This window comes from Tachyglossus aculeatus, chromosome 17 (assembly GCF_015852505.1).
Source record: "Tachyglossus aculeatus isolate mTacAcu1 chromosome 17, mTacAcu1.pri, whole genome shotgun sequence".
Taxonomy (NCBI): Eukaryota; Metazoa; Chordata; class Mammalia; order Monotremata; family Tachyglossidae; genus Tachyglossus; species Tachyglossus aculeatus.
In genome coordinates this window covers 50,141,485-50,169,305 of record NC_052082.1, presented here as the reverse complement: position 1 = coordinate 50,169,305, position 27,821 = coordinate 50,141,485, and the positions used below count along the sequence as shown (strand labels likewise).

Here is a 27,821-nt window from a genome sequence, read left to right as displayed (position 1 = left end):
CAGAAATGATAGTGACATCAGAAGGTACAATGATAATATTCAAGGCAAAAAAAAATGTTTTCCTGGATTTATGGTCCTAGAAAGTCATAACTAAGGCTTTTGCTCACACCCAGGACGACTGTGCGAAAGTTGATCCTGCATGTTGTAGCAAATAGAGTCTGAGGAAGAAAAGAATACTGATTGCTACAGAGAGCTCTAAGTGGCATCTTTATTACAGAATTTCTGTACATTAATCACAGCCTCCAAACCACGTAGTTCAAACTGAAATTCAAAATTGACCATTTACACAACAGCATCTGCACATGCGCCCTCATACAACTGTCCTGCTAGGCTGGTGATTTATTTTCCTATAATTCTATTCTGCTTTTAGTCATTTCTCCAGACCTTGCAAGTCAAGGGCACTACAAAGCCCCGGGACTCAGGCAGATTGTGACATTGTTACTGACAACCGCTGCTGGAATGCTACGAGCTGCGGATGAGCCAAAACCACCCCCACCCCCAACCCCGGCCAAAGGAAAACCGACCATTTCGGCAAATTGGACCAAACGTAAAAGGTAGATGAGCCAACCTTTGCTTTTCCTCTCAATCCAAATTGTGACTATTTTATTGGACTACAGAGTATAAAGCTAAGTCCTGCCAGTTCACAAATAATGTATTTACATTCACCCAGATCCAGGGGGTGGCTACTTTCGCCTCAGTCACTTTCGCTCTCATTTGGCTTAGCTGAAATGACATTAATCTTCCTCTTTCTCAATGTAGGTTTTGGCACTCACACGGGCCATTTGCCTGGCCAGGTAACGGTCCCTTGCTGACATAACAGTCTCCGCACTGCTCCGTTTTGCAAACTTGCTCACCAGCTTAGGCCCTTTGTCTTTCTGCTCCTCCTCTGCGGGGCGGCCCTTGGGCCCGGGCAGCCTGCCAGAGTTGGAGCCTCCTTCTTCTCCCCTTCCTGGCTCCTTTGGGGCACTTTCCTGCCCAGGCCTCACCTTGGTTCCAGCCCTCGGACTGCTTTCCCTCCTGCCTCCGTCCCTTTCGGAAGTACTCCGATCTCTGTCTCCACATTTATCATCCTTGTTGTGTCGGTCTTTCCTTTCCTTCCAATGGTCCTCCTTTTCTTTGCATTTTTCTCTGTCCTCAATGGATCGGTATCTATCATTTTTTGGCCTGTCTCTTTCGGAACACCTGTCTTCCCAAACTTTCTCTCTTTGTTCTTTGTTGTTCCCCTCCATTTCTCTTCTATCCTTTCTCCTCGGTTTATCTTCGTGTTCGGGGCGATTCCTAGAGCTATCTTTCTTGTGCGGCTCTCCGTGCCTGGGCTGATCCTGCTTTTCTTCTCGATCCTTGGGCCTTCTCTCACAGTCCCTTTCTTGGGATGGATCACCTCTCTGCCTTTCAGGTGTCCCTCGGTCTTTTACTCTAGAGCTCTTTGTGTGGCTCTGTTTGAGGGGTCCACCCCCTTCCTCACTGGATGACCTCGAGTGTGTCTGGCTCCTCTGGTGCCTGGACAGAGTCTCCGAGCTGTCAGCACCTCCCTTTCTCTGACATCTCACTCTGCCGTTTTTCTCTTCCTCATCTTCACTGCTCTCATCAAAGTCACTGTCGGCATCTGGGTTGTCCTTTTTCATGTGCGTTTTGGGAATGGTTCTCTCCTCTGAACTTCGGTTCTCTGGGCTCATTTCATCAGCATAACCTCTTGGTTTCTCTTGCTTTATCCTAGAACTTTAAAAAACAAACACAAGAATGTTGCATCATCAACTCTAATGAGAAAACGAAGGGTCCGGGCAATTTCTTCATCTTCTGCCTGCACAGTTGTTTCTACTTCTTCACTGTCTATGAATGAGAATGCGTTGAAGGGTTTTTGACCAGTAAGCATCTGAACGACTGAATTTTCCTTCCCTCCTGTCCTCTCCTAATGTTTCTAAAGCTGAAAAGGAGGACATGGTCCTTTTCTGGCTATTGAACGACAGAAGCCTATTTTTAGTCAACACTGAAACAAGATGATAGCTTAATTGGGAAAAGGAGGACCTTGTTTTGGGAATAAAGAAGTCATGATACACATAAACAGGAATTACATTACCCCCCAAAAATGCTGGTGCAAATCTTTTATGACTGAAAGGGAGAGAACACTGTGGAGGCACTTATCAAGGTAGGATATCCTCGATTCTATGGAAGCAATTTTCAATCTGAAGGCAGCAGTGACATATTCACTAAATTATGTGCAACTTGCTAAACATGACTCTGAGGGGTAAAACAAACACCAAATGAACTCCTGTTGTACTGGAAGGTAATATTATCTATAATGAAACAATACACAGAACACACGCATGGACATTGAAGCCAAACTTGGCTAAAATCATTTCTCTCAGTTTTTAAGGGAAGAATGGTGGATTTTTATGTACATTAGCCACAAATTTATTTTTTACCAATTATTCAAAAATTGTACCAATTTTTACCCATTGCAGACAGAGTTGCCTGGATCAAAGGATCCACTGTGAGTTTGGAATGCTATTAGCCTTTGCAAAACAGCAACAAATCTAGGATTTCACTGGAACCCTCACTATTTCCAAATGAAACCGCTCAGCTAAAAAGTCAAGGAGTGACCGATTCTCCTGTTGGCCAGCACTGCAAACTCCATCCAAGAGCCTGTTTCCCAGCCCAAAAGATTATCTGTCCCCTATGAGCCAAGGCAGGAATATAAAGCATTCATAAGTGGCAACTCTAGGCTCTGCAAACCACACCAGCATGGCCTAAGAGCACCTGGCTGCTCACTGGCCACGATCTGCTGCCCAAGATAGAGAACTTGCTGTAGTCTTTCCCATATGAGAAAAAAAGAAAAATCAGCAGCAGTTCCAGAGCAGATTTCACATGTAGCGTTTACGGGTACCTTCTCTACGACTTTTAATCAAGTACATCTTTCCTCTCCAACACCAAACCAAAGGAAACACTCTGCAGGCATTACACTAGATTTCACAGCTTTTAGAGGGCAGAGTCCAGCCATAGCCTGCTGGCCTTCCCTTCATTTCTGCCCTAATGACTGTCGGGGTGCAAGAGAAAACCCAAACAGCAGTTTGTCATGGCTCACCCGGCTTCCCGGAGGCTGCAGTCAGGTACCTCTTCTTCCCCAACTGTTTGATTTAAGAGATGCCTGTAAAATCCACTTAGATCTTTCTGTTTGGTGACATCCAATCTTGCTAAGAAGGAGAAAGGAAATGGAGAATGTGACTGATCAGATTTGACCACACACAGAGGGGGTAGAGTCCCAGAATTCAGAGAGTAAAGGAACAGATGTCACCCAGATTTTAACTTTCTCTGGAGTTTATTAAAAATCATCATCATCATAATAATGGTATTTGTTAAGCACTTACTATGTGCCAAGCACTGTTCTAAGCGCTGTATTGATAACCTATAAAGGAGATGATTGGGGGTTTGGGGGGAGTGTGTGTCTACAGGCCTGCCACACAGCTCCAAGTATTTTTCAGTCCACTGTCCTTTCTCCAATAGTTGTCAATCCATTCCAGGTGCCCAAACACCTACAGTGAAGCAAAGCCTGGGAATGTTATCAATGCACATCTTTAATTCCCACAACAGTGTGTTGGCTTTCAGGAACAAGTGCAGAAGCCACTCTGGAATGAAGCATCTTCTATTTTTCATCTCAAGTTTTGGAGAAAATAAGGAAGCCTGTGTCATTTAAGGGCTTTACCTACTAATTGCGGCACTCACAGGTTCAACAATTGACAGAAGCAGCATGGCCTAGTGGATAGAGCATGGGCTAAGGAGTCAGAAGGACCTGAGTTCTACTCTTGACTCCGCCTCTTGTGTGCTGTTGTCATCTTGGGCAAGTCGCTTAACTTCTCTTTGCCTCAGTTGCCACATCTGTGAAAAGGGGATTAAGACTACGAGCTGGATGTGGGACAGGGACTGTGTCCATGTGTCTAACCTGATTAATTTGCATCTACCCTAGTGCTTACTACAGTTCCTGGCACATAACAAATACCATTTAAAATGTTGTTGTTTTTTTAATGACACTCTGTTCTTCACCCAACTTACCTTCTAGGGCAGCTTCTCTCTTTTCTCTTTCTTCCTCTTCGGCTCTCTCTTGCAGTTTCTTTTTATACGCAGATGTCACAAATGCTTCTTTATGGTCAAATTCTCCCTTTTCCATTTCTCTTTCTTTCTGTATCTTCTTTTCCATCCTTTTTTCCTGCTCCTTCTTTCTTATCTCAACTGCTTTGAGGAGGTTGTGGATATATTTGGGCTAAGAAAAAAAACATACTGGAATTGTTTAAAAAGGATTTTTTAAACTTTTTTAAACTCCCGTGTTTTTTCTAAATGGAACGTGACTTTTTTCTTGTGTCTGCTGGGGATTTACAGGGTGCATTTAGGGTAAGTTATCCTAGTAGGTCCTACTTGTTTAAATCACCAAGTGCAGATCAATGTCATCTGTATAATTCAGCCCTGAAAATACGTACATGCCCTAAAAGAAACCAGGATGGGCCAAGAATATTTAATCCATCACCCAGTTGTTTGGTTTCTAGGGTGCCTGGACAGAGGGTGTATAAAAGGGCTCTGGGTGTGTTTGCTGCAAGAAGAAGCTTGAGTTCTCTTAGCTAGTTCTATGGACACAATGGGTAGCACTGGTAATCGTGGGCAGAAAAGACAAATTATGCTCACAAAATCGAATTTCAGTGGGTATAATGACATTTTTGAAAGCAATGTACATGGCTGTAGTTTAACCACTAAGCTGCATGGATTGGAACGTCAGGGATAGCCTCAGCCTTCCCTCATCTTAGGAAACTCTAAGTTGCTTGGAGCTAAAATCAGATCTACAATTAGACACCCAAACGTCTTTAAAGCCTCAAAAGCTATTTCCTAGCATATTCTCATGATTTAAAGTCATTCTGAATGCAAAATGCGCAGGACCCAGAGAATATGAATTGGATCACTAGGACCAGATAAACAACCAATCTGATGGTACACTGTTTCACAAAAAAAACCCCAAAACCTCAAGGCACTGGAGAGTGCATACTGAATCAGCTACAAACCTTTCTATCTTTTCCTGAAAGCACTTTGGCATTAGCTTCCTCCTTCCTCTGTTGCATTTCATCATAAATGCTGTCATATTCATAGACTGTTGAATCTTCTGCCAGAGCCTTCTGGATCTCAAGTTTGGTCTTAAAAACAGCAAAGCAAACCAGAAAAACATTAACGATCACTACAGGCAGGCATATGTAAAATTTAATTTCCTGTAATTATCATGTCCTAAAGCTCAATTTGGCAATTGAATATCAGTTGTTAAAAAATGAAAACAGGATTCGCTTGGCTTTCTCTGAATTTCTGGAAGTATCCAAGCCAAAAATAGGTAAAAAATGCTTTATGGGGGCAGAATGTGGCAATATACCCATTATCACCGTTGCACCAATTCCGAACAGAATCTGTGTTTGTATAATAATATTCCCAACTAAAATGCAATAGCTATTCACTAGAGTATAAATAAAAACACCCAGCCACTTGCTTTAAGCAGAGAAGCAGCGTGGCTCAGTGGAAAAAGCCTGGGCATTGGAGTCAGAGGTCATGGGTTCGAATCCCGGCTCCTCCACATGTCTGCTGTGTGACCTTGGGCAAGTCACTTCACTTCTGTGAGCCTCAGTTACCTCATCTGTAAAATGGGGATTGACTGTGAGCCCCACGTGGGGCAACCTGATCGTGTGGTATCCAGTGCTTAGAACAGTGCTTTGCACATAGTAAGCGCTTAATAAATGCCATTATTAATTAATTAATTAATTTTAACACGTGAAAAATATGCCTATGTGGATTATGGAAGTAAATATATTTTATGAGCAAACCCATACTAATACCATAGTGGTTTTAGGGGTAATCTGTGACCTGCTGTAAATCTAAACTCTGCTGGTCTCACTCCTGGGAAACTAGACTTTGTGGTAGTTTGTGGGGCTGGTTTCCCTTGTTCTCTGGATGGCCTTGAATACTTGCTTTTCAGATTGGGCGCCTAGGAGCACCACCAGGATCCAAGTGCTCTCTTTTTACAGCCAACTTGGTCGTGTTTTTAGGGGCCTGCCCGAAGTTGCTGCCACCATCCCGTGACTCTCAAAACCTGCACTCCAAGGTTTCCGCTAGTAAATCCTAGTCCCTAAAGGCAGGTTGCTCAAGGACAATGAGTATGCAGGTAGAAGGGGTAGGGGTGCACCACACTTTGTCCATTAGCCAGCTATTGCATTTAGCAGGCACACAACAAATACCATTACTACTACTCTGGGAGAAGTTACTGAGGAGAAGCAGTTTACAATTCTCAAAATTTAAGGGCCTTTCCCCCCCCACCTTCTCCTAGGTGTAGGAGTTGGCCTAGCTTGGTGACACAGCACCCAAATTAGTGATTTAATAAAAAAATCACTTTAACAGGTTACAATTGCTCAGTAGTTTTGTTTCTTTGGGCAATATGAATGCCTTCAGAAATTCTGTGTGGTGGCTGAATGCAAAAAAGTTAGCATTTTCAGGGATATCAAAATTATTTCCAAGAACCCTCTGGGCAATCCCAGTGTTGAGGGTTTTGCACATCAATACAGTATCAACACCCATGACCTGGCATGAACTTCATGCTTTCTTTGTAAATAATGATCTTACCAGGAAAATAGCCTGCGATCTTGAAAAATGTTCACACAGCAGACTGCAAAAATGAGCTGTTTATTGTGGAATCCTAGCAAACTGTCAATACCAGGGATCACATTCAAATACCATTCAGGATCACTATGATGACTTCAAGAGGAAAGAACATAAAACCTTTAGATGGAAAAGCTAATTTTTGCAGGAATTAGCCTATTACAGAAAGACCATTCATTTTCCCCCATAATTCAAGAGTTGTAGTGAACTCAGTCAAGTACCTCTGCATTTAACATTCTGTTGAAGAGATTATAAAGATATACATATAGGTATAAATATAGCACAATCCTCTGGGCTTGATGGGGCTAATGACCGTGAGATTTGTAATCAGTATGTCTGAGAGTGGCCGATAAGGCCAATGCATAAATGACAAACAATTCCTCCTACGTAACTGATGTCTGGCTTTATGTTCTGGATTCGTGATCTTCTCAAAGCATCTGCCCTAAGAATCACCTCACCTCTAACTGCTGTTCACCAGGCTCAACCACTTCTGCTGCTGGCTCCCAATGGCAGACAAACCACATTAGTTGAGGTTTTACTTTATACGTTAAAGCCTTTTTTTATGGTATTTGTGAAGCACTTACTGTGTGCCAGGCACTGTACTAAGCGCTGGGGAAGATACAAGATAATCAGGTTGGACACAGTCCCTGTCCCACACAGGGCTCCCAGTCTCAATCCCCATTTTACTGAGGAGGGAACTGAGGCCCAAAGAAGTTAAGTGACTTGGTCAGGGTCACACAATAGTCAAGTAGCAGAGCCAGGAACAGAACCCAGGTCCTTCTGGCTCCCAGGTCTGTGCTCTATCCCTAGGCCATGCTGATTCCTGTCATCCTGACTGGCCTGTTGAACTGAAAGAGTTCCCAAGAGGATGGGAGTGAATGAAGAATGAGGTTCTTAGTTGACCAAATAACAGCTAAATCTTGGGATTAAATCTGAGAAATGCCATAACACCTGCACCGAACTCACTCTACAGTCTCTTTTCTCTCAATCAATCAATCAATCAATCGTATTTATTGAGCGCTTACTATGTGCAGAGCACTGTACTAAGCGCTTGGGAAGTACAAATTGGCATCACATAGAGACAGTCCCTACCCAACAGTGGGCTCACAGTCTAAAAGGGGGAGACAGAGAACAGAACCAAACATACCAACAAAATAAAATAAGTAGGATAGAAATGTACAAGTAAAATAAATAAATAAATAAATAAATAGAGTAATAAATATGTACAACCATATATACATATATACAGGTGCTGTGGGGAAGGGAAGGAGGTAAGACGGGGGGATGGAGAGGGGGACGAGGGGGAGAGGAAAGAAGGGGCTCAGTTTGGGAAGGCCTCCTGGAGGAGGTGAGCTCTCAGCAGGGCCTTGAAGGGAGGAAGAGAGCTAGCTTGGCGGATGGGCAGAGGGAGGGCATTCCAGGCCCGGGGGATGACGTGGGCCGGGGGTCGATGGCGGGACAGGCGAGAGCGAGGTACAGTGAGGAGATTAGTGGTGGAGGAGCGGAGGGTGTGGGCTGGGCAGTAGAAGGAGAGAAGGGAGGTGAGGTAGGAGGGGGCGAGGTGATGGAGAGCCTTGAAGCCCAGGGTGAGGAGTTTCTGCTTGATGCGCAGATTGATCGGTAGCCATTGGAGGTTTTTGAGGAGGGGAGTAATATGTCCAGAGCATTTCTGGACAAAGATAATCCGGGCAGCAGCATGAAGTATGGATTGAAGTGGAGAGAGACACGAGGATGGGAGATCAGAGAGAAGGCTAGTGCAGTAGTCCAGACGGGATAGGATGGACTTTCATCCCTTTCATTTCTAAAACACAGCTAAAAAGATCTTCCTTGGACACTGACTGGACGCTATCCCTCCCATATGAAGTCTCTCCGAATGGCTCCCAAGGCCTCCTGAGTCTAGTTCAGAAAATTAATGGCCTTCAGCACCTTCTGCCATTTAAACCCATTATACGTAGTTTCACTCTCCTCTATTATCCACTTCAGCTCACCCATCATATTTTCTTCCTATCCTAATAAGCTCTTTGAAAGCAAGAATCATAGCTTATCTAGATTGTTAGCTCGTTACGGGCAGGGAACATGTCTCCAATTCTGCTACATTGTACTCTCCCAAGCACTTAAGTATAGTGCTCTGCACACAGTAAGTGCTCCATAAATAAGATTTACTGATTGACCTAGACTCAGTAAAGTCCGATAATGCCCAGGATAAGCCTTGGACACATAAAGCACTCACAAATTTTAATAGGTCAAGACGGTGACAAGCAATTATCATATTCTAAACACCACAAAATCTCAGAAAGGTGGACAAAAAAAAATTAAATGTCAAAACATGAAATTACTTTGGCAGCAAAATGAACAACTTTCCATTTCAAGTAGTAGTCTCAGCAGTAAGAATCAAACTAAAACCCTCATTCCCTGACAATCTGAGACGAATCACCGGAAGCCAAAAGTAATATCTTTACTAGCACAACATGGAAGAGAAATGGAGAGGAAGAGCCTATTTTCTGAAATGATTTATATTACTGATTTTCCCCAAGGAAGGGGTGGAAAAAAACCCCAAAACCTGATGCTCCCTCCCCAAGGCACAAACCCTCTTAGCTCGGCTAAAGATGAAGTTTCAACTATGCATCAATCAATGGTATTTACTGAGAGCTTACTGTGTGCAGAGCACTGTACTAAGCACTTGGGAGAGTACAATATAACACAGTTGATAGACATGTTCTTTTTCCCACAGGGAGCTTGCAGTCTAGAGGAGGAGATGGACATTACATTACATATATTTACAGAAGTGCTGAAGGAGGGGTGAATAAAGGGTATAAATCCAAGTGCAAGGGCAACATAGAAGGAAGAGGGAGTAGAGGAAATGAGAGCTTATTTGGCGGCGGCCCTTGGTTAGAACGCTATCACGGAACTGGGGAGCGTTCATCCAACAATCAACAATGCAAGCCTGTTTGGTTAAAGGGCTTCACAGGGCTGGAAAAAACAGCTTGTGCGAATGCCTGTGGCATTGGAATGGACAAAAGTGTACTACATACAGTGCATGTGGTCTTAAAGTAGGCATGAAAGTCGCCTTCACAAGAAAGCTATTAGAGGAGTACCAACCTCAAAGAATGCTGGAATATTGATGATATAAGCACCCAAATTACCATCTCTCTGGAAGACACAACTTTTTCTTCCTCTTAATTGTCCCATGACCTTCAAATGGGAGATGTTGAATCTATGGCCCACTAAATTATTTCTACTCCCTTCGCTATTCAGACCAGCTTGGAAGACAAGGGAACATGGGAAATGTTTTCTTCTAATATTTGTTTTTAGCTTAATGCACTGATTTGGTAGTCTAGCTACCGAAGTAACATTGCAAATAAATCATCCTTGTTTTACTCAATATTTTAATGTCTCTTCATCTTACCTGTTTCATCACTTGCTTCTTAAATGCTTCCCTTTGAAGACTCTCACCCACAGAGGTCTGGAAGAATGGGAAAAACATAACTATTCAGTTTAAAGTAATTCAATTACAAAAGTAATCACTGCCACAACCTCCTGATGGCTAATAACTAGGCAACTTTTCCTGCCCTGTCCAATTCAAAACTTCTGAAACCTAGAAAATAGTCATCATAAATCAAAATACTCAGCTGGTTACTCCCCAAACTGGAAATCTGTTCATTTCTAATGGACAAAGACCTGCTCAGGTTCATTCATTCGATCGAATTTATTAAGTGCTTATCAAGGCTCAGGGCCAGAGTCAAAGTATCAAAGTTGATTGTAGCTGTAGGACAAGAACAAGAACAGGGGCTGCAGGGTAGACTAGTGGGGTATCGGTAGGAAGAATATAAGGAAGCTTGCTGAACACACCTTCTCTGAGACTATCTTATTTTATTGATTGCAAAAAGGGCTGGCCTCAATATAACTAATTTACAGCTTGTTCAATTTAAAACTGCAGAGAAAGCATATATCTTGACATACTATTTGAGACTGTAGATCCTTGGCTTTCTCAGGAACATACATGGCACTTCGCAATATACATAAGCCCACGGGCCTAAGGCCTTAAAATGAAAAATAGGGTGCTGACAAGTTTTAATTTGATGTGCATGGTCTTTTGATGTACCCGCATCAAAAGCTTTTGTTGAATGTCTATTTTTGCACAGTACTGTGCTACACAGGTCAAATTAAGTGGGATAGAATAGTACAAAACAAGGGAGATAATTGTTTCATCTCTCTAAGAGTTTACAAACTAACACAAAAGTGTTGTGGTTAGATGTGAAAAGGACATAGGAGGGAGTGAATACCAAACAAATATTTACACTGAATTAAATGGTGAAGTATTTTCATTATGTGGAAGCAGATGGGCAAGTGTATTTTATTTTTATGAGAAAAAGAGATCGCTGTGTGGGGGCGGGGGGGGGCTATTTTTGTGGAAAATTTATGGGTTGGATAAAATTTGGCATGAGGGAATATTTTTGTGTGCTATATTTTTAACCTAAGAAAGACTAATTACCCCTTCTAGACTGTGAGCTCGTTGTTGGGTAGGGATCGTCTCTATATGTTGCCAACTTGTACTTCCCAAGCGCTTAGTACAGTGCTCTGCACACAGTAAGCACTCAATAAATATGAATGAATGAATAATGGTGGCTGGTGTGTGTGTGTGTGTGTGTGTGTATTTCAAGGTGATAATTGTTTTGAAATGGTTAAAAAATTTACAAAGCTATAAAATGTGCAGTGTCTCAGAGCTGGACATCTAAGTGGTCAAATCAGCATGAATATCACCAGTCTTCATCATCATCATCATCAATCGTATTGAGTGCTTCCTATGTGCAGAGCACTGTACTAAGCGCTTGGGAAGTACAAATTGGCAACATATAGAGACAGTCCCTACCCAACAGTGGGCTCACAGTCTAAAAGGTGGGCTTAAAATGAACACTAATACAATACTATCAAATGGTGAAATTTTGTTAATATTTGTGATGCAAAGATAACAGTAATAACCCCACATGCAAAAAAAGTCCTTAAATAACTGCTACAGTCAAATTAAATCTCCAGCATTATTCCAAAAGGCAGTGTCTACAATCTTTTCCCCAACTGTTCCCCTAGGCCCACCAGCAAATGTAAAGTTAGTGGCAACCCAGGGAATGTAAGAACCCTGATAATTGGCAATGGTGGCACTGTCACCACCTACAGCAATGAATCCTCTGGCCACCTCAAAAGACTGAACCCAGCCTTCTTCTCTGTGCCATCCTTCCAACTATTCGGCAACGAAAGATACATTTTCTGATCATAATGTCCTGGAATTTCAATTTCCTATAGAGTCTGTTCCCATCATCTCCTGGACCAGAATGGAAAAAGCCCCTTCCAAGAAGAAATGGAAGAGTACTTCTCCAAGAGAAAAATAAATAAGTTACCGTCTGGAAGAAATGTGAAGTAAATTCAATGCAGAGACCAAGAAGATTCTGTATTTGCTAAGCAAATTATTTCCAAGTTATTACATTATTAATTGGAAACTTCATATTTTTAAGATTGAACCCTTCATTTCTTAGGGGAGAAATGAAACAAGTATCAGTGCTCCTAGCTTTCACAAATGGTGGAAGGTTAACCTCCTCCTTAGGCCTCTACATTCCCAAGTTCTTGGCTCTACTCTGAACTCATAAATCTTTTTTTTCAAGGTAAATTGAGATATTTAATAATTTCCCTAGTACAACTTTTACAGGCTTCCTTTACAGGCGTGCCATCGGTATAATTTTTAAATTTAGTCATTACACATCTCGGTACTCTTCCAACAAGAAATCCTGGATTTGAATGCTGACTGCAGAAAAATACCTAGAAGAGTTGGACCCCAGTGACTGTTATACACGAACATTAAATTGATCGCTGATAGTAACTAGATATTCTTATCTTCTTTCTTGAGTCCAAATCACCTAGTGGTGTGTGGTTGTGGAGGTGTGTGGAAGAAAAGAAATACAATTTCTTTTCTAGGAGGGCATTTATTGTAGAGTCAGGTTCTATCACAGCAGATCTTTTCCTAAGCCTGTTTCCAAACCTACAATCTCTCAAAGAAAGAGCACAGTCAGTTCTCCTTTAGGGTGGGTTGTGTTGTCCCCCGACCCCCCCAACACACACTCCCTTCCCACGTTAAGGAAAACTTGTGTAGTCGTTATTTGTGCGTCTGAAAATCAGTGCACGCGCACATCCCTCTCTCCCGCAGACACCTGTAGAAAGACCATTCTCTAGTTCTGCTATATTCTATCCAAGATATGTAGTGAAAATACCAAGTATAGGAGAATTGAATGTATTTGGCCTTGCAACAATTAGGTACTCTAGATTGTACACTCAGGTGTAAGGAATGTGTCTATTGTTGTATTCTCCCAAGCACTTAGTCCAGTGCTCTGCACACCGTAAGCGCTCAATAAATACGACTGAATGAACTACACAGATTATACCTCTTCAGAGGAAGCCCCAATCTAAGCAATGCAAATACAAAATTATATTGTTTTCATTCAAATAAATCCTTCCATTGGTAATGACAAGTATCTGGCAGTGACTATGATAAATTCACTAATGGGTTGTCATACAATTTTTTTAAAAAAAAGTCTTCCCAACAAATTATCACTCTCCAAAGCAGATGCTAACTATTGTTGCCTTGGGAGTCCTTTCCTTATAACTAACTCAAGGACAGGAATTAGGATTTGTGCTAAAATAATATCTTCCTTTAGGTAATTGGTTAGTAAATTAATTAGTAAATAATAAAGGAGTTAAAGCACATCACAAAATACAACTCATATCTTTCCAATCCCTGGCTACATAATTTTATCTTCACCTGAGCCTTCTGTCATATAGTGCTTTATCACCATTTGAATTAATTGTTCACAACCAACCTGCAAGGGACACTCCAGTCAGAGACACTGTCTGGTATTTATATTATACTACGTTATCACCACTTCCCCAAAGAACAAGAAGGTGGCTAACAATTTTAAGCACTAGCAGGAAGACAAACGTCTTAAATCTACTTTACTTTCAGTCTACTTTTAGACTATAATCACATCAGATTCATTCAATCTGCCCTTTTGTACTTTTTGGTAAAAAACAACAACGTGGTGTCCTGACTTCAGATGTAAAAAAAAACCCAACCTAAGAGAACTAGATTTTTTTTTAAAATTTGACTTGAAATTGTCTAAGAAGAGCCATTAACTCGATGAAGGCAGTTCTGGCAAGGAAAATAGGGAAAGCAAAACCCTTAAGATTGTGCGCCACTTCCCTGTTACCCCCTAGTCTAAACAGCTGGATAGGAATGCCTCACATCTCAGGGTCCTTGCAAGAGAATAAATATCCTACATGGGACTTACTGGCCATTTTTTCCCTCTGGAACATGGCCAAGGGATCCTGAACAATACACTGAAGGTTCATTTTGATGCCTCCATACTTTCAATTACTGAATTTTCTTCCTTGTATCAAAAAAAAAGTCAGAAATTGACCAAAATTCCCCTAAGGTAGATTTTTACATTATCTAACCTTGAAGAACCAACCTATGTAGGACATCTCAGAAGTTGGATGCCCACACTGAAAAATACTCCATGATGACATATTTCAATGATTTAATGATCAAATTCAAGAGGTTCACCTGTCATTCACTTGTCCAAATTGTTTGGCAAACTAAAAGAAAACAGCTCTAGGACCAATCCCTCTTTAAATGGTTTATGGCAACAATTTCCTGCTATGCCCTGACACCTGACAGATGAGATCTTCCTGTTCTTTTGTATTGTTTTTACTTATCAACAGTCCATTATTAAAAGGATTTGCAACTCTGCAAGCTGTTTCATAGTCTCTGCTTGCATTCAAGCTACTCTTTGAGCTACAACCCCTACACTGAGAGATTAGAAAGTGAGAATCCTTTAATCCTACAGTGTGAACTAAAGATTAACCAACTTTTTAATCCCACACTAAAATAGCCAAAGCCTTGGCAATATCAGCTAATTTACAACTGACCTTCAGTATCTAGAAAATTAGGAAGTATTAAACTATGATACAAATGTCTGTGGGAGTGACTTGATTCCAAATTTTTACAAAAGTTTGAAATGTAACAGTTACCACAAGGCACAGGAAGATTTCAGCCTACCTATTAGGATCTCAGTGTGCATTAAAAAAATCCATTTTTCACAATTCTACTAACAGGGTGAGTTCAAATATTTTAAATGTACATGCTTTTAAACTACAAATTACACAGACCCATGTATGCCGAAAGATATCATTAATGGATGACATTTTGTCTAGCACAAACCCCCTTTTTTAGGAACAAGGAGTGAGCAGCATCTGTAATTGCCCCAAAACCTAAGCTCAATTTACATGCTAGCCACTATATTCTACGCTCACGTTTTTGAAAAACATCCCGTATAATCAGTCCCTCTGATCTGCCCCTTTATTTTTCTCTGACAAACCAACTTCTCTAGGCTTTAGAGACCCATCCTTTAAGGGTAGTCACCATCTTTCCTTTGGAGGTTATTCATGTCAAAGGAACACAATTCAATTGGTTTCAAAAGTGAACAACTTTTGATTTTCACCTCCTGATAATGCTAGTCTTAATTATCCCTTCTCCCAACTGGCTCTAACGCTGAACAATTTCCAGCTGAGAAGGAACTACTGTGATGTTCTAAATGATGATGATGATAAGGGTATTAAAACTTACTACGAGATGGGCACCTTGCTAAGATGATGGGGAACAGTCCCTGTTCCACATGGGGCTTACAACCTAGGAGGGAGGGAGAGCACAGAAGTTAAGTGAGTTGCCCCAGACCACACAGAGAACAGGGGTAAAGCCAAGAACAGAACCTGGGTTTCCTTACTTCCAGTCCTAAGCTCTTGCAGCGAGACCACAGTACCTCTCTTGAAAAGTGACTGCACCCAAGTTGGTTAATAACTATAATTTAAGGGTCAAAATATCTGGGCTACTCTCAAAATCCTAGGCTTCACAATCACGTAAGTAGATGTCTACACATGTATCTTTTTTGGTGTAATTACTGAGTTCTGATTTCTAGAATCCAAATACTATTCATTTATTCCAGTTCAAAATACAAGCAAATTAAAAAATGAAATTGTTTTCATTGATTTTAGACATACATTTGGCTAGAATTTAAATTATGCACAGGTCCATTAATGCAATTAAAGGGAAAGTTCTCCCACTTTGTTCCACTGGAAAAATAGCACATCTTTCAAAGGACCTTCACCCACTGGCCAGACTAACAACAGTATCCTTTAAAAGTAAGAGCTATAGGTTTCGTAAATCCTTTCTACGACCTGAAGTTCCGACATAGGGAAAAAAATTAATGAAATATGCATAGTTGGTAGTTGGGGGTGGGGAGTGAGGATTTCATTAAAAGAACAATAGTTTGGAGCCCAATATATAATCACAATGACCAAGTCAGGTGTGCAGATTCTCCAGTATGGACTTTATTAGAGTTCAGTTATAAATACACAATCTGCAGACATTCGAGATGTAGTTTGAGCAGATAAACCCAAAAGCAGGAAATGAATCCCCTCCCCAATGCTGCTCCTTATCTTGAAAGTAACCTGAAATTATTACTGAACTAATAAAGTAATTTTGTTTCAGAAAGTGATTCAATCTTTTTTTTTTGATAAAGGCAATCATGAGATGTGGGATTATTGCTTTTTGGCAGGCAGTATTACCATGTTATTTCATCTTAGTACACAGGAAAAACCTTTTTTTTTATTCCTATATGAGAGACCAGGAGGCTGGTATATCAGAACACCCAATAAAAAAGCAAGTTTGCAAGGTTTTTGGAGAAGGAAAAGTTATTTTAGTCACATGGTCTTAAGACTTCACTATGTGTAGCATCAAAAATTCTCATTGTATTACAATTAACCTGACCCTGAAAGAATCCCTTTCCTCGAATTTCAATGAGATTTTGCACATGAAAAGGGAATCAAGTAAAAAATCCATAGTGGAAAAAACCCACACATCTGAGATAAATAACTTTTAGATGTTATAGCTTTTATGGAGTTTCACTAAGATGAGCAATCCCTTTTTAAAAACTTCAGGACTCTCAAACAGATTCAGTGTCTGTATAATTTTCTTGTAGTCAACTTTTTGCAGTACACTCAAAATGGTATTAATTTACAACAGTTAGAATTATTTCCATCCTATTTGCTTTTATTTTTAAATATTGTGTAGCCTTCTTTTTGTGTGACTTGTTTGGTTCCTCACATATGAGATTTAACAAAGCACTTGTGTACATATCTAATATATCTAATCTAATATATAATATAGATATATAAATATCTATAATTTATATTAATGTCTGCCTCCCTTTCTAGACTGTAAGCTTGTTGTGGGCAAGGAATACGTCTATTATATTGTACTCCCTCAAGCACTAAGTGCCGTGCTCTGCACACAGTAAGCACTCAATAAATATGACTGACTGACTGATTGACTAATGGGTTCATAATGGACAATGATAACAAGACTCCCTGCAGGAACAATGACTGAACCTCAGTCTTAGCACTTCAGGACTGAGAGCCTAGGCAGAGGAACTGATACTAGTGCTAGCGGCTTGCCCAGTGCCTCTCACGCTCTCGTCCCTGCCAGTTGTGTGCCCGCTGCGGCATGAAGTGCAATGAATAAGTAGCAGGCAGGGGAGTGGCACCTTGCCAAGTGTCTTTGCCCTCATTAGCTAGCCAAAGGCAGAACTGGAACGCAGATTTCCTGACCTCCCCAGAGCAGTCAGTACTTTATCCACCGGACCACCAGCCTCTGAGGCCCTGGGCAGTTAACCTTAGGACTACTGATTAGACTGAACTGTTCTGGCTGGCCTGATAGTCTCTGTAATTTTAATTTTAGATTTTTTTCTCTGTTATAATTTCTTTCCATTCCCATTTTTCCCATAAAGTCCTCGGAGTCAGGGTCTGTGGACTATAAGCTCCCTGTGGGCAGGGAATGTGTCTGTTTACTGTTGTATTGTACTCTCCCAATCACAGAGTACAGCGCAGTAAGCGCTCAGTAAGTACAATTGATTGAATAAAACTTTAGGGACTATTTATATTTATGGGGATGGTGATGGTGGCCCCAAAAAACAGTTAGTATTTCAAATTTTGGAATGTCAATAGATTGGAAATTTTAATCAGACCTATCATGGGCTCTTTCAAAGCTCTTTTCAAAGCTCTTTCTTTTGAGACGGTATTTCCTAAACCCATTTCCTTGCGCTGTGCCTTCCCAGATACTGGTCTAAGAATTATATTACAAATCTATGTCATACCAGTGTCTCGACATCTGAAATAGGCAGATCAACTGCCTGTGTCAGAAATCATTCTGGTGTTAGAGATAAGCCTGGCAATTATCATTCAGAAACATCTAAGAGGAAGTGTAGTTTCTCATCTAACAGAACCTTGGCCTAGTAGATATAGCACGGGTTTGGGAGTCAGAAGGAAACAGGTTCTAACCTTAAGCTCTGCCACTTGGCTGTGGGACCTTGGGCAAGTCTATTAACTTCTCTATGCCTCAGTTACCTCATCAGTAAAATGGGGATTAAGCCCCTATGATGTCATCCCAGCAGCCACCCTTAGCACTTGAGTATATCATTAATTCTATTTTGACATTTTTATTTTAATCAGGTGAATCTAAATTTCTACTCTTCTGTTACTCGACGTATTTAATTTGTGCCTGCCTGGCTCCCCCAGTATGTGGAAAGTTCTTCAATGGCAGAGACCCTGCCTTCTATTTCTTCAGACGCTTCTGATGCCAAGAACAGTTCTCTGCACGGGACAGGTAACTCGATATTGATAGAAATGTTATTATTAGTGGACTGGGGTGATCTTCGTGCCACTTTCCTCAAATACCCCAATCTAGACAACTTGCTCTAAGTATATGTCTCCTGATGTACCAATTCAGTGCACCAAATTAGAGAATAGTGTTCCGTGTACCTCATCATCAGATTCTTCAGCAAACACTGAAGGTCTCTGCAAAACAGGCTGCAACTGCTGTGTTTTCTTTGGCAAAATAAGTCCATACCTGCAGGAGCAGATTTGCAAACACGTAACTAGTCATCTTATTCAATGATAACCAAAGTATTAAAAAGAATGCATTTAACATATCCGAGACTGCCCCTCGGAGGAGAGACCATCCCCTTGGAGGAGAGACTGTCCTTTGGAGGAGAGGCTGTCCACTTGGAGCAGAGACTGTCACCTCGCAGGAGAGACTCCCCCTCGGAGGAGAGACTCCCCTCGGAAGAGAGGCTGTCCCCATTAGGAGGAGAGACTGTCCTTTGGAGGAGAGACTGTCCCTTGGAGATGCTGCCCTTGGAGGAGAGACTGTCTCTTCGTGGGAGAGACTGCCCCCTCAGAGAAGGGACTGTCACCTCGGAGGAGAGACTGCTGTTCGGTGGAGAGACTGTCCCTTGGAGGAGAGGCTGATCCTTTGGAAGAGAGGCTGTCCTTTGGAGGAGACAATGTGCCCTTTGGAGGAGATGCTGCCCCTCGGAGCAGAGACTGTCCCCATTCGGAGGAGAGACTGTCACCTTGGAGGAGAGCCTGTCCCTTGTAGGAGATGCTGCCCTTGGAGGAGAAACTGTCCCCATTCAGAGAAGAGACTGTCCTGTGGGAGAGAAGCCACCCCTCGGAGGAGAGACTGTCACCTCGGAAGAGAGACTGCCCGCTTGGAGGAGAGACCCCCTTGAAGAAGAGACTGTCACCTCAGAGAGACTGTCCCCATTCAGAGGAGAGACTGCCTGTCAACCTATGAATCAAGCAAAAACTCCTCACTCTTGGCTTCAAGGCTCTCCTTCACCTCGCCCCCTCCTACCTCATCTCCTTTCTCTCCTTCTACAGCCCAGCCCACACCCTCCACTCCTCTGCCGCTAACCTCCTCATTGTGACTCGTTCTCACCTGTTGACCCCTGGCCCATGTCCTTCCCCTGGCCTGGAATGCCAACCCTCCACACATCCGCCAAACTAGCTCTCCTCCTCCCTTCAAAGCCTTACTGAGAGCTCACCTCCTCCAGGAGGCCTTCCCACACTGAGCCTCCTTTTTCCTCTCCTCCTCCCCTCCCTCTTCCCTACCTCCTTTCCCTCCCCACAGCACTTGTATGTATTTGAACATATTTATTACTCTATCTATTTTCCCTATACATATTTACTACTGTACTTATTTTATTAATGATGTGCATATAGCTATAATTCTGACACCTGTCTACTTGTTTTGTTGTCTGTCTCCCCCTTCTAAACTGTGATCTCGTTGTTGGGTAAGGACCGTCTCTGTTGCCGACTTGTACTTCCCAAGCACTTAGTACAGCGCTCTGAACATAGTAAGCGCTCAATAAATACAATTGAATAAATGAATGAATGTCCCCTGGGAGGAGAGGCTGTTCCCATTAGGGGAGAAACAGACTGTCCCCGTTGGGAGGGGCGCCCACCAAGGCTGCGGTTCCTCAAGGCTGGGTCTGGTGTGGGCAAGGTCTCAAATGCCACCTCTGCCCCCCGACAGGCCACTCCCCACAGGGATGCCCAGCCCTCAATGCCAAGAGCCCGAGCGTCACAGGTCGTGGGTTCTAATCCCGGCTCTGCCCCTTATCAGTTGGGTCTCTTTGAATCAGTCACGTCACTTCTCTGGGCCTCAGTTCCCTCATTCTTTCAATCATATTTATTGAGCGCTTACTGTGTGCAGAGCACTGTACTAAGCACTTGGGAAGTACAAATTGGTAACTTATAGAGATGGTCCCTACCCAATAACGGGCTCACAGTCTAGAACGGGTAGACAGACAACAAAACATGTAGACAGGTGTCAAAGTCGTCAAAATAAATAGAATTAAAGCTATCTGCACATCATTAACAAAACAGACTAGTAAATCCGTACAAGTAAAATAGAGTAATAAATCTGTACAAATATATATACAAGTGCTGCGGGGAGGGGAAGGAGATAGGGCGGGGGGATGGGGAGGAGGAGAGAAAAAGGGGGACTCAGTCTGGGAAGGCCTTTTGGAGGAGGTGAGCTCTCAGTAGGGCTCTGAAGGGAGGAAGAGAGCTAGCTTGGTGGATGTGTGGAGGGAGGGCATTCCAGCAGCGTGGCTCAGTGGAAAAGAGCCCGGGCTTTGGAGCCAGAGGTCATGGGTTCAAATCCCGGCTCCGCCACTTGTGAGCTGTGTGACTTTGGGCAAGTCACTTCACTTCTCTGGGCCTCATCTGTAAAATGGGGATGAAGACTGTGAGCCCCCTCCCGTGGGACAACCTGATCACCCTGTAACCTCCCCAGCGCTTAGAACAGTGCTTTGCACATAGTAAGCGCTTAATAAACGCCATCATTATTATTATTATTCCAGGCCGGGGGTGCGGGACAGGTGAGAACGAGGCCCGGTGAGGAGGTTGGCGGTGGCAGAGGAGTGCGGGCTGGGCTGGGGAAGGAGGGGAGGGAGGGGAGGTAGGAGGGGGCGAGGGGATGGATGGATGGATGGATGGATGGATGGACAGCCTGGAAGCCCAGGGTGAGGAGTTTCTGGCCCAAGGAGCCAGAATTCCCCTCACCTTTCCAAAGGTGCCAAGCCCTCCCCGCCCGCCCAAAGCGCGCGACCGTCGCCATCAGGGCCTCCTCACTCACTGCCTGGCCGGGGCCGCCATCTTCACTCCTCCTCCTCCTCCTCCTCCTCCTCCTTCGTCAGCGAGTAAACCTAAGCCCGCCTTCGTCCCCGCTGATTCTACACGCCGGCTTGCTTGCTTTTTCTTTTTCTTTTCTTTCTTTCTTTCTTTCTTTCTTTCTTTCTTTCTTTCTTTCTTTCTTTCTTTCTCTCTCTTTCTCTTTCTTTTTCTTTCCTTCTTTCTTTCTTTCTTTCTTTTTCTTTCTTTCTTCTTTCTTTCTTCCTCCTTCCTTCCTTCCTTCTTCCTTCCTTCCTTCTTCCTTTCTTCTTTCTTTCTTCCTTCTTTCCTTCTTTTTCTTCATTCCTTCTTTCCTTCTTTCTTTCTTTCTTTCTTTCTTCTTCCTTCCTCCTTTCTTTCTTTCTTTCTTTCTTTCTTTCTTTTTCTTTCTTTCTTTCTTTCTTTCTTTCTTTCTTTCTTTCTTTCTTTCTTTTTCTTTCTTTCTTTCTTTCTTTCTTTCTTTCTTTCTTTCTTCCTTCTTTCTCTCTCTCTCTCTTTCTCTCTCCCTTTCTCTCTTCCTTTCTCTCTTCCTTTCTTTCTCTCTTCCTTCCTTCCTTTCTTTCTCTCTTCCTTCCTTCCTTTCTTTCTTTCTTCGTGGAAAGAGCGCGGGCTTGGGAGGCAGAGGTCATGGGTTCGAATCCCACCTCCCCCACCTGTCTGCTGTGTGACCTTGGGCAAGTCACTTCACTTCTCTGTGCCTCAGTTCCCTCATCTGTAAAATGGGGATTAAGACTGTGAGCCCCACACGGGACAACCTCATCTCCTTGTGTTCCACCCAGCGCTTAGAACAGTGCTTTGCACATAGTAAGCGCTTAACAAATACCATTATTATTATTATTATTCCTTTCTTTCTTCCTTTCTTTCTTCCTTTCTTCCTTCCTTTCTTTCTTTCTTTCTTTCTTCCTTCTTTCTTTCCTTCTTTCTCTCTCTCTCTTTCTCTCTTCCTTTCTTTCTTTCTCTCTTCCTTTCTTTCTTTCTCTCTTCCTTTCTTTCTCTCTTCCTTCCTTCCTTTCTTTCTCTCTTCCTTCCTTCCTTCCTTTCTTTCTTCGTGGAAAGAGCGCGGGCTTGGGAGGCAGAGGTCATGGGTTCGAATCCCACCTCCCCCACCTGTCTGCTGTGTGACCTTGGGCAAGTCACTTCACTTCTCTGTGCCTCAGTTCCCTCATCTGTAAAATGGGGATTAAGACTGTGAGCCCCACACGGGACAACCTCATCTCCTTGTGTTCCACCCAGCGCTTAGAACAGTGCTTTGCACATAGTAAGCGCTTAACAAATACCAACATTATTATTATTATTCCTTTCTTTCTTCCTTTCTTTCTTTCTTCCTTTCTTCCTTCCTTCCTTCCTTTCTTTCTTTCTTCCTTCTTTCTTTCCTTCTTTCTCTCTCTCTCTCTTTCTCTCTCTCTCTCTTCCTTTCTTTCTTTCTCCCTTCCTTTCTTTCTCTCTTCCTTCCTTCCTTTCCTTCCTTTCTTCCTTTCTTTCTTCCTTTCTTTCTCAGTGGAAAGAGCGCGGGCTTGGGAGGCAGAGGTCATGGGTTCGAATCCCACCTCCCCCACGTCTGCTGTGTGACCTTGGGCAAGTCACTTCACTTCTCTGTGCCTCAGTTCCCTCATCTGTAAAATGGGGATTAAGACTGTGAGCCCCACACGGGACAACCTCATCTCCTTGTGTTCCCCCCAGCGCTTAGAACAGTGCTTTGCACATAGTAAGTGCTTAACAAATACCAACATTATTATTATTATTATTCCTTTCTTTCTTCCTTTCTTCCCTTCTTTCTTCCTTTCTTCCTTTCTTTCTTTCTTTCTTCCTTTCTTCCTTTCTTCCTTTCTTCCTTCCTTCCTTCTCTCTCTCTCTCTCTTTCTTATCGTATTTATTGAGCGCTTCCTGTGTGCAGAGCACTGGACTAAGCGCTTGGGAAGTCCAAGTGGGCGACATAGATGGTCCCTACCCAACAGCGGGCTCACAGTCTACGACGTGGCTCAGTGGAAAGAGCACCGGCGTTGGAGTCAGAGGCCATGGGTTCCAATCCCGGCTCCGCCACTTAGCAGCTGTGTGACTTTGGGCAAGTCACTTCACTTCTCTGGGCCTCAGTTCCCTCATCTGGAAAATGGGGGTGAAGACTGTGAGCCCCCCCCCGTGGGACAACCTGATTACCTTGTATCTACCCCAGCGCTTAGAACAGGGCTTTGCATGTAGTAGGCGCTTAACAAATACCAACATTGTTATTATTATTCTTACAAGGGGAGACAGACGACAAAGCAAAATGTATTAACAAAATAAAATAGAATAGATGTGTACAAGTGAAATAGAGTAATAAATACGTACAAACATATATACATATATTGGGAGACCCCGGCCCACCTGCCCCATCTGGGCAAAAAGTCCATCCTCATTCATTCAATCGTATTTATTGAGCACTTACTGTGTGCAGAGCACTGGACTAAGCGATTGGGAAGTACATACATATTCACATATTTACTATTCAGTTTATTTTGTTAAATCAATCAATCGTATTTATTGAGTGCTTACTGTGTGCAGAGCACTGGACTAAGCGCTTGGGAAGTGCATACATATTCACATATTTACTATTCAGTTTATTTTATTTTGTTAATTCAATCAATCAATCAATCGTATTTATTGAGCGCTTACTGTGTGCAGAGCACTGGACTAAGCGCTTGGGAAGTGCATGCATATTCACATATTTACTATTCAGTTTATTTTATTTTGTTGATTCAATCAATCAATCGTATTTATTGAGCGCCTACTGTGTGCAGAGCACTGGACTAAGCGCTTGGGAAGTACAAGTTGGCAACATATAGAGACAGTCCCTACCCAACAGTGGGCTCACAGTCTAGAAGGGGGAGACAGACAACAAAACCAAACATATTAACAAAATAAAATAATTAGATATGTACAAGTAAAATAAATAAATAGAGTAATAAATTTTTTCTCCCTCTTCCTCAGGAAGCCCTCCTGACGCTTTGAACACTTTCTAACTTAGACCTAAAACTCTGCAGGTTTCAACCTTGAAAACGACCCTGTTGTGGGAATAAAATAAGAAATTGGCGAAAGTGCCGATGAGGCTGAGGTGAGGGCGCATGCGCATTGCGCCTGGAGAAAAATAAGAAATTGGCGAAAGTGCCGATGAGCCTGAGGTGTGGGCGCATGCGCACAGCGCCTGGAGGCTGCTGCTGCCGCCGGCCGGGCGATGCGTTGCCTTGGTTACGGTCAGTGATGTTCGTTGAGCGCTAGTAATAATAATAATAATAATAATAATAATAATAATAATAATCGTACTTAATAATAATAATAATAACGGCATTTAAGCGCTTACTACGTGCAAAGCACGGTTCTAAGCGCTGAGGAGGTTACAAGGTGATCAGGTTTTCCCACGTGGGGCTCACAGTATTAACCCCCATTTTACAGATGAGGTAACTGAGGCACAGAGAATAATAATAATAATGGTATTTCTTAAGCGCTTACCATGTGCAAAGCACCGTTCTAAGCGCTGGGGAGGCTACAAGGTGATCAGGTTGTCCCACATGGGGCTCAGAGTATTAACCCCCATTTTACAGATGAGGGAACTGAGGCACAGAGAACAATAATAATAATGGCATTTACTAAGCGCTTACTATGTGCAAAGCACTGTTCTAGGCGCCGGGGCATTTACAGGGTGATCAGGTTGTCCCACGTGGGGCTCACAGTCTTAATCCCCATTGTACAGATGAGGTAACTGAGGCCCAGAGAAGTTCAGTGACTTGCCCAAAGTCACACAGCTGACAAGTGGTGGAGTGGGGATTTGAACCCATGACCTCTGACTCCAAAGCACGGGCTCTTTCCACTGAGCCACGCTGCTTCAGTGGCTTGCCCCAAGTCACATAGCTGACAGTTGGTGGAGTCGGGATTTGAACCCATGACCTCTGACTCCAAAGCCCGTGCTCTTTGTTAAGTGCTTACAGAGAAGCGGTGTGGCTTGGTGGAAAGAGCCCGGACTTGGGAGTCAGAGGTCGTGGGTTCTAATCCCGGCCCTGCCACTTATCAGCTGTGTGACTTTGGGCAAGTCAACTTCTCTGTGCTTCAGTTCCCGCCTCCGTAAAATGGGATTAAGACTGTGAGCCCCACGTGGGACAACCTGATTACCTTGTATCTACCCCAGAGCTTAAAACAGTGCTTGGCACATAGTAAGTGCTTAATAAATGTCATAATTATCGTTTATCATTATTATGTGCCAAGCACTGTTGTAAGGGCTGGAGAAGGTAAAAATTAAACAGATTGGACACAGTCCCTGTCCCACATGGGACTCACAGACCCAATCCCTATTTTACTGATGAGGTAATTGAGGCCCAAATAAATTGTGAGTTGTCCTAGGTCATACAGAAGAGATGTGTTGGAGATGGAATTAGAACCCAGTTCCTCCTGACTCCCAGGTTCATTTTCTGTCTACTAAGCCATACTGCACTGTTCTAAGCTAGTTGCCTGCTGTGTGACTTTTGAAAAGTCACTTAACTTTGCTGTGTAACAGAGATTAGGCTGTGTGCTCATTGTGAGCGGGGAATGCTGTATTGTTATTGTTGTACTGTACTTTCCCCAAGTGCTTAGTACAATACTCTGCACACAGTAAGCACTTAAATGCAATTGAATGAATAAATACCTGTTCTTCCTCCCCCTTATATTGGAAGCCCTGTTTGGGACAGGTACCGTGTCCAACCTGAGTACTCTGTATTTAGCAGAGTGCTTGGCACCTAGTTAAAGCACTTAACAAGTACCAAAATTATCCTATTATGACCACATCTGGGGGAGTTTAAAGTAGTCCAGGGGGTTGGACCATAAAGACGGAAAGAAAGAAAACAGATGGATAGAAATAGAGAAATAAGAAGTGAAAGAAATAGGAAGGGGCAAACAAGGAGAAAGCGACAGGGATGGAGAAAGGTAGGGACAAAGAGAGTTAATGGGCAGTAATAACAATGGTGGTATTTGTTAAGTATTTACTATGTGCCAGCACTGTCCTAAGCACGTAGATGCAAGCTAATGAGGTTCCACATGGGGTTCACAGTCTACGTAACAAGGAGAACAGGTATTGAATCCCCATTTTGCAGATGAGGGAACTGAGGACAGAAGTTAAGTGATTTACCCAAGGTCACAGCTGGAAAGTGGCAGAGCTGGGATCAGAACCCAGGTCCTTCTGACTCTCAGGCCTGTGCTCTATCCACTAAGCCATGCTGCTGCTTGTTCTTGCGATTGTGTCTTTGTGGATGGCTCCTAATTGGCTTGCTGTCTATTGGCTGCTGCTTAGGTTTGCTAGTTCTGGTGGAGCAAAAGGGTTGGGAGGATTGTGATAGCTCATGGCAGGCTAGAAACTCGTGCCAGGCATTGTAAAAAGCCAGTGCAGCGTTTCAGCAAAGGACTGTTCGGGTGGAAAGACACCGAAGGGTCTTCAGTTGTGCATTTCTTATCCCGCAGCTGGCTAAAATCTCAGTGCCAGAAGCAAGATCTTCAACCACGGGGGCAGGTATAACATTATTAAAATAATTAACGTGGGCCTGGTTGTCCCCTTCTCTTCTCCAAAGGCAGGGAATTTTGTCATAACTTCTCTGTAAGCACCACCATACCAAGTATAATACACTGCCTGACTTGATCACTAATAAACGTGGTAGGGGTGATCTAGCCAATAAATTAAGTTATTCATTAGCAGTGATAAACCATTCCCAAATAAATGCCCAATCATACTCATTCCATTTGGTTTTTCGCTTTTTTTACTTCCAAGCAAATTAAATGAGTAATGATGTGATTTCCACTAACATGGAGTTGGCCCAGTCTTGTGAGAAATATCGGAAGTATTAAACTGGATCGGGTCCTATGGAGAGTTCTGTGACTTTCCCAAGGGAATGGTAGAAAAGAGCCCTCTGCTATACCCTAATTTTACCACACAAGTAATAATAATAGTAATGGGATCTGTTAAGTGCTTACTACATGTCAAGCACTGTAGTAAGTGCTGGGGTAGATACAAGATAAATCGGGTCCCACATGGGGCTCACATCCTCGGGAGGAGAACAGGTACCGAATCACCATTGTGCTGATGAGGGAATTGAGGCACAGAGAAGTTAAGTGACTTGCCCAAGGTCACACAGCAGACAAGTGGTGGAGTCAGGATTAGAACCCGGGTCCTCCAACTCCCAGGCCTGTGCTCCTTCTAAGCCATGCTGCTCCATTAAAAGTTATTTGTATTCACAGTGGACTGCTTTGGGAACATGCTCCCAAGTGACCCGAGTTTGTGGTTATCAGTTTAATATCGTTAAGAACATTATTCCTAGAAACGTTGCCGCAAATGACCTGAAGAGGCTGCTCCCAAATATGAAACAGACTTGCAGGTTAGAACCAGGCATCAGATAACCAGAGAGCTCAGGGCTGGTAATAACATTGCCGTCTTATCAGGCAAGGTTAAAAAGGAACCTCCAATCTCAAATTATAAAATATTTGGCAGACATCACATTTTGTCAACTAAATAAAGAAAAAGAAGTTTAATTTCCCAAAAT

At 42.8% G+C, this 27,821-nt stretch overlaps 1 protein-coding gene across 1 annotated transcript; it reads right to left on the bottom strand.

Moving 5' to 3' along the window:
* Positions 1-190: 190 nt before the first annotated feature.
* Positions 191-21,299, bottom strand: NSRP1 (nuclear speckle splicing regulatory protein 1). The gene is made up of 7 exons (XM_038759775.1): positions 21,254-21,299; positions 18,589-18,676; positions 10,079-10,135; positions 5,043-5,171; positions 4,048-4,255; positions 3,083-3,191; positions 191-1,719 (listed from the first exon to the last, which is right to left on the bottom strand). The coding sequence occupies exons 1-7, from the start codon at positions 21,271-21,273 to the stop codon at positions 735-737; spliced, it is 1,596 nt and encodes a 531-aa protein (XP_038615703.1). The 5' UTR covers positions 21,274-21,299; the 3' UTR covers positions 191-734.
* Between the last annotated feature and the right edge of the window lie 6,522 nt (positions 21,300-27,821).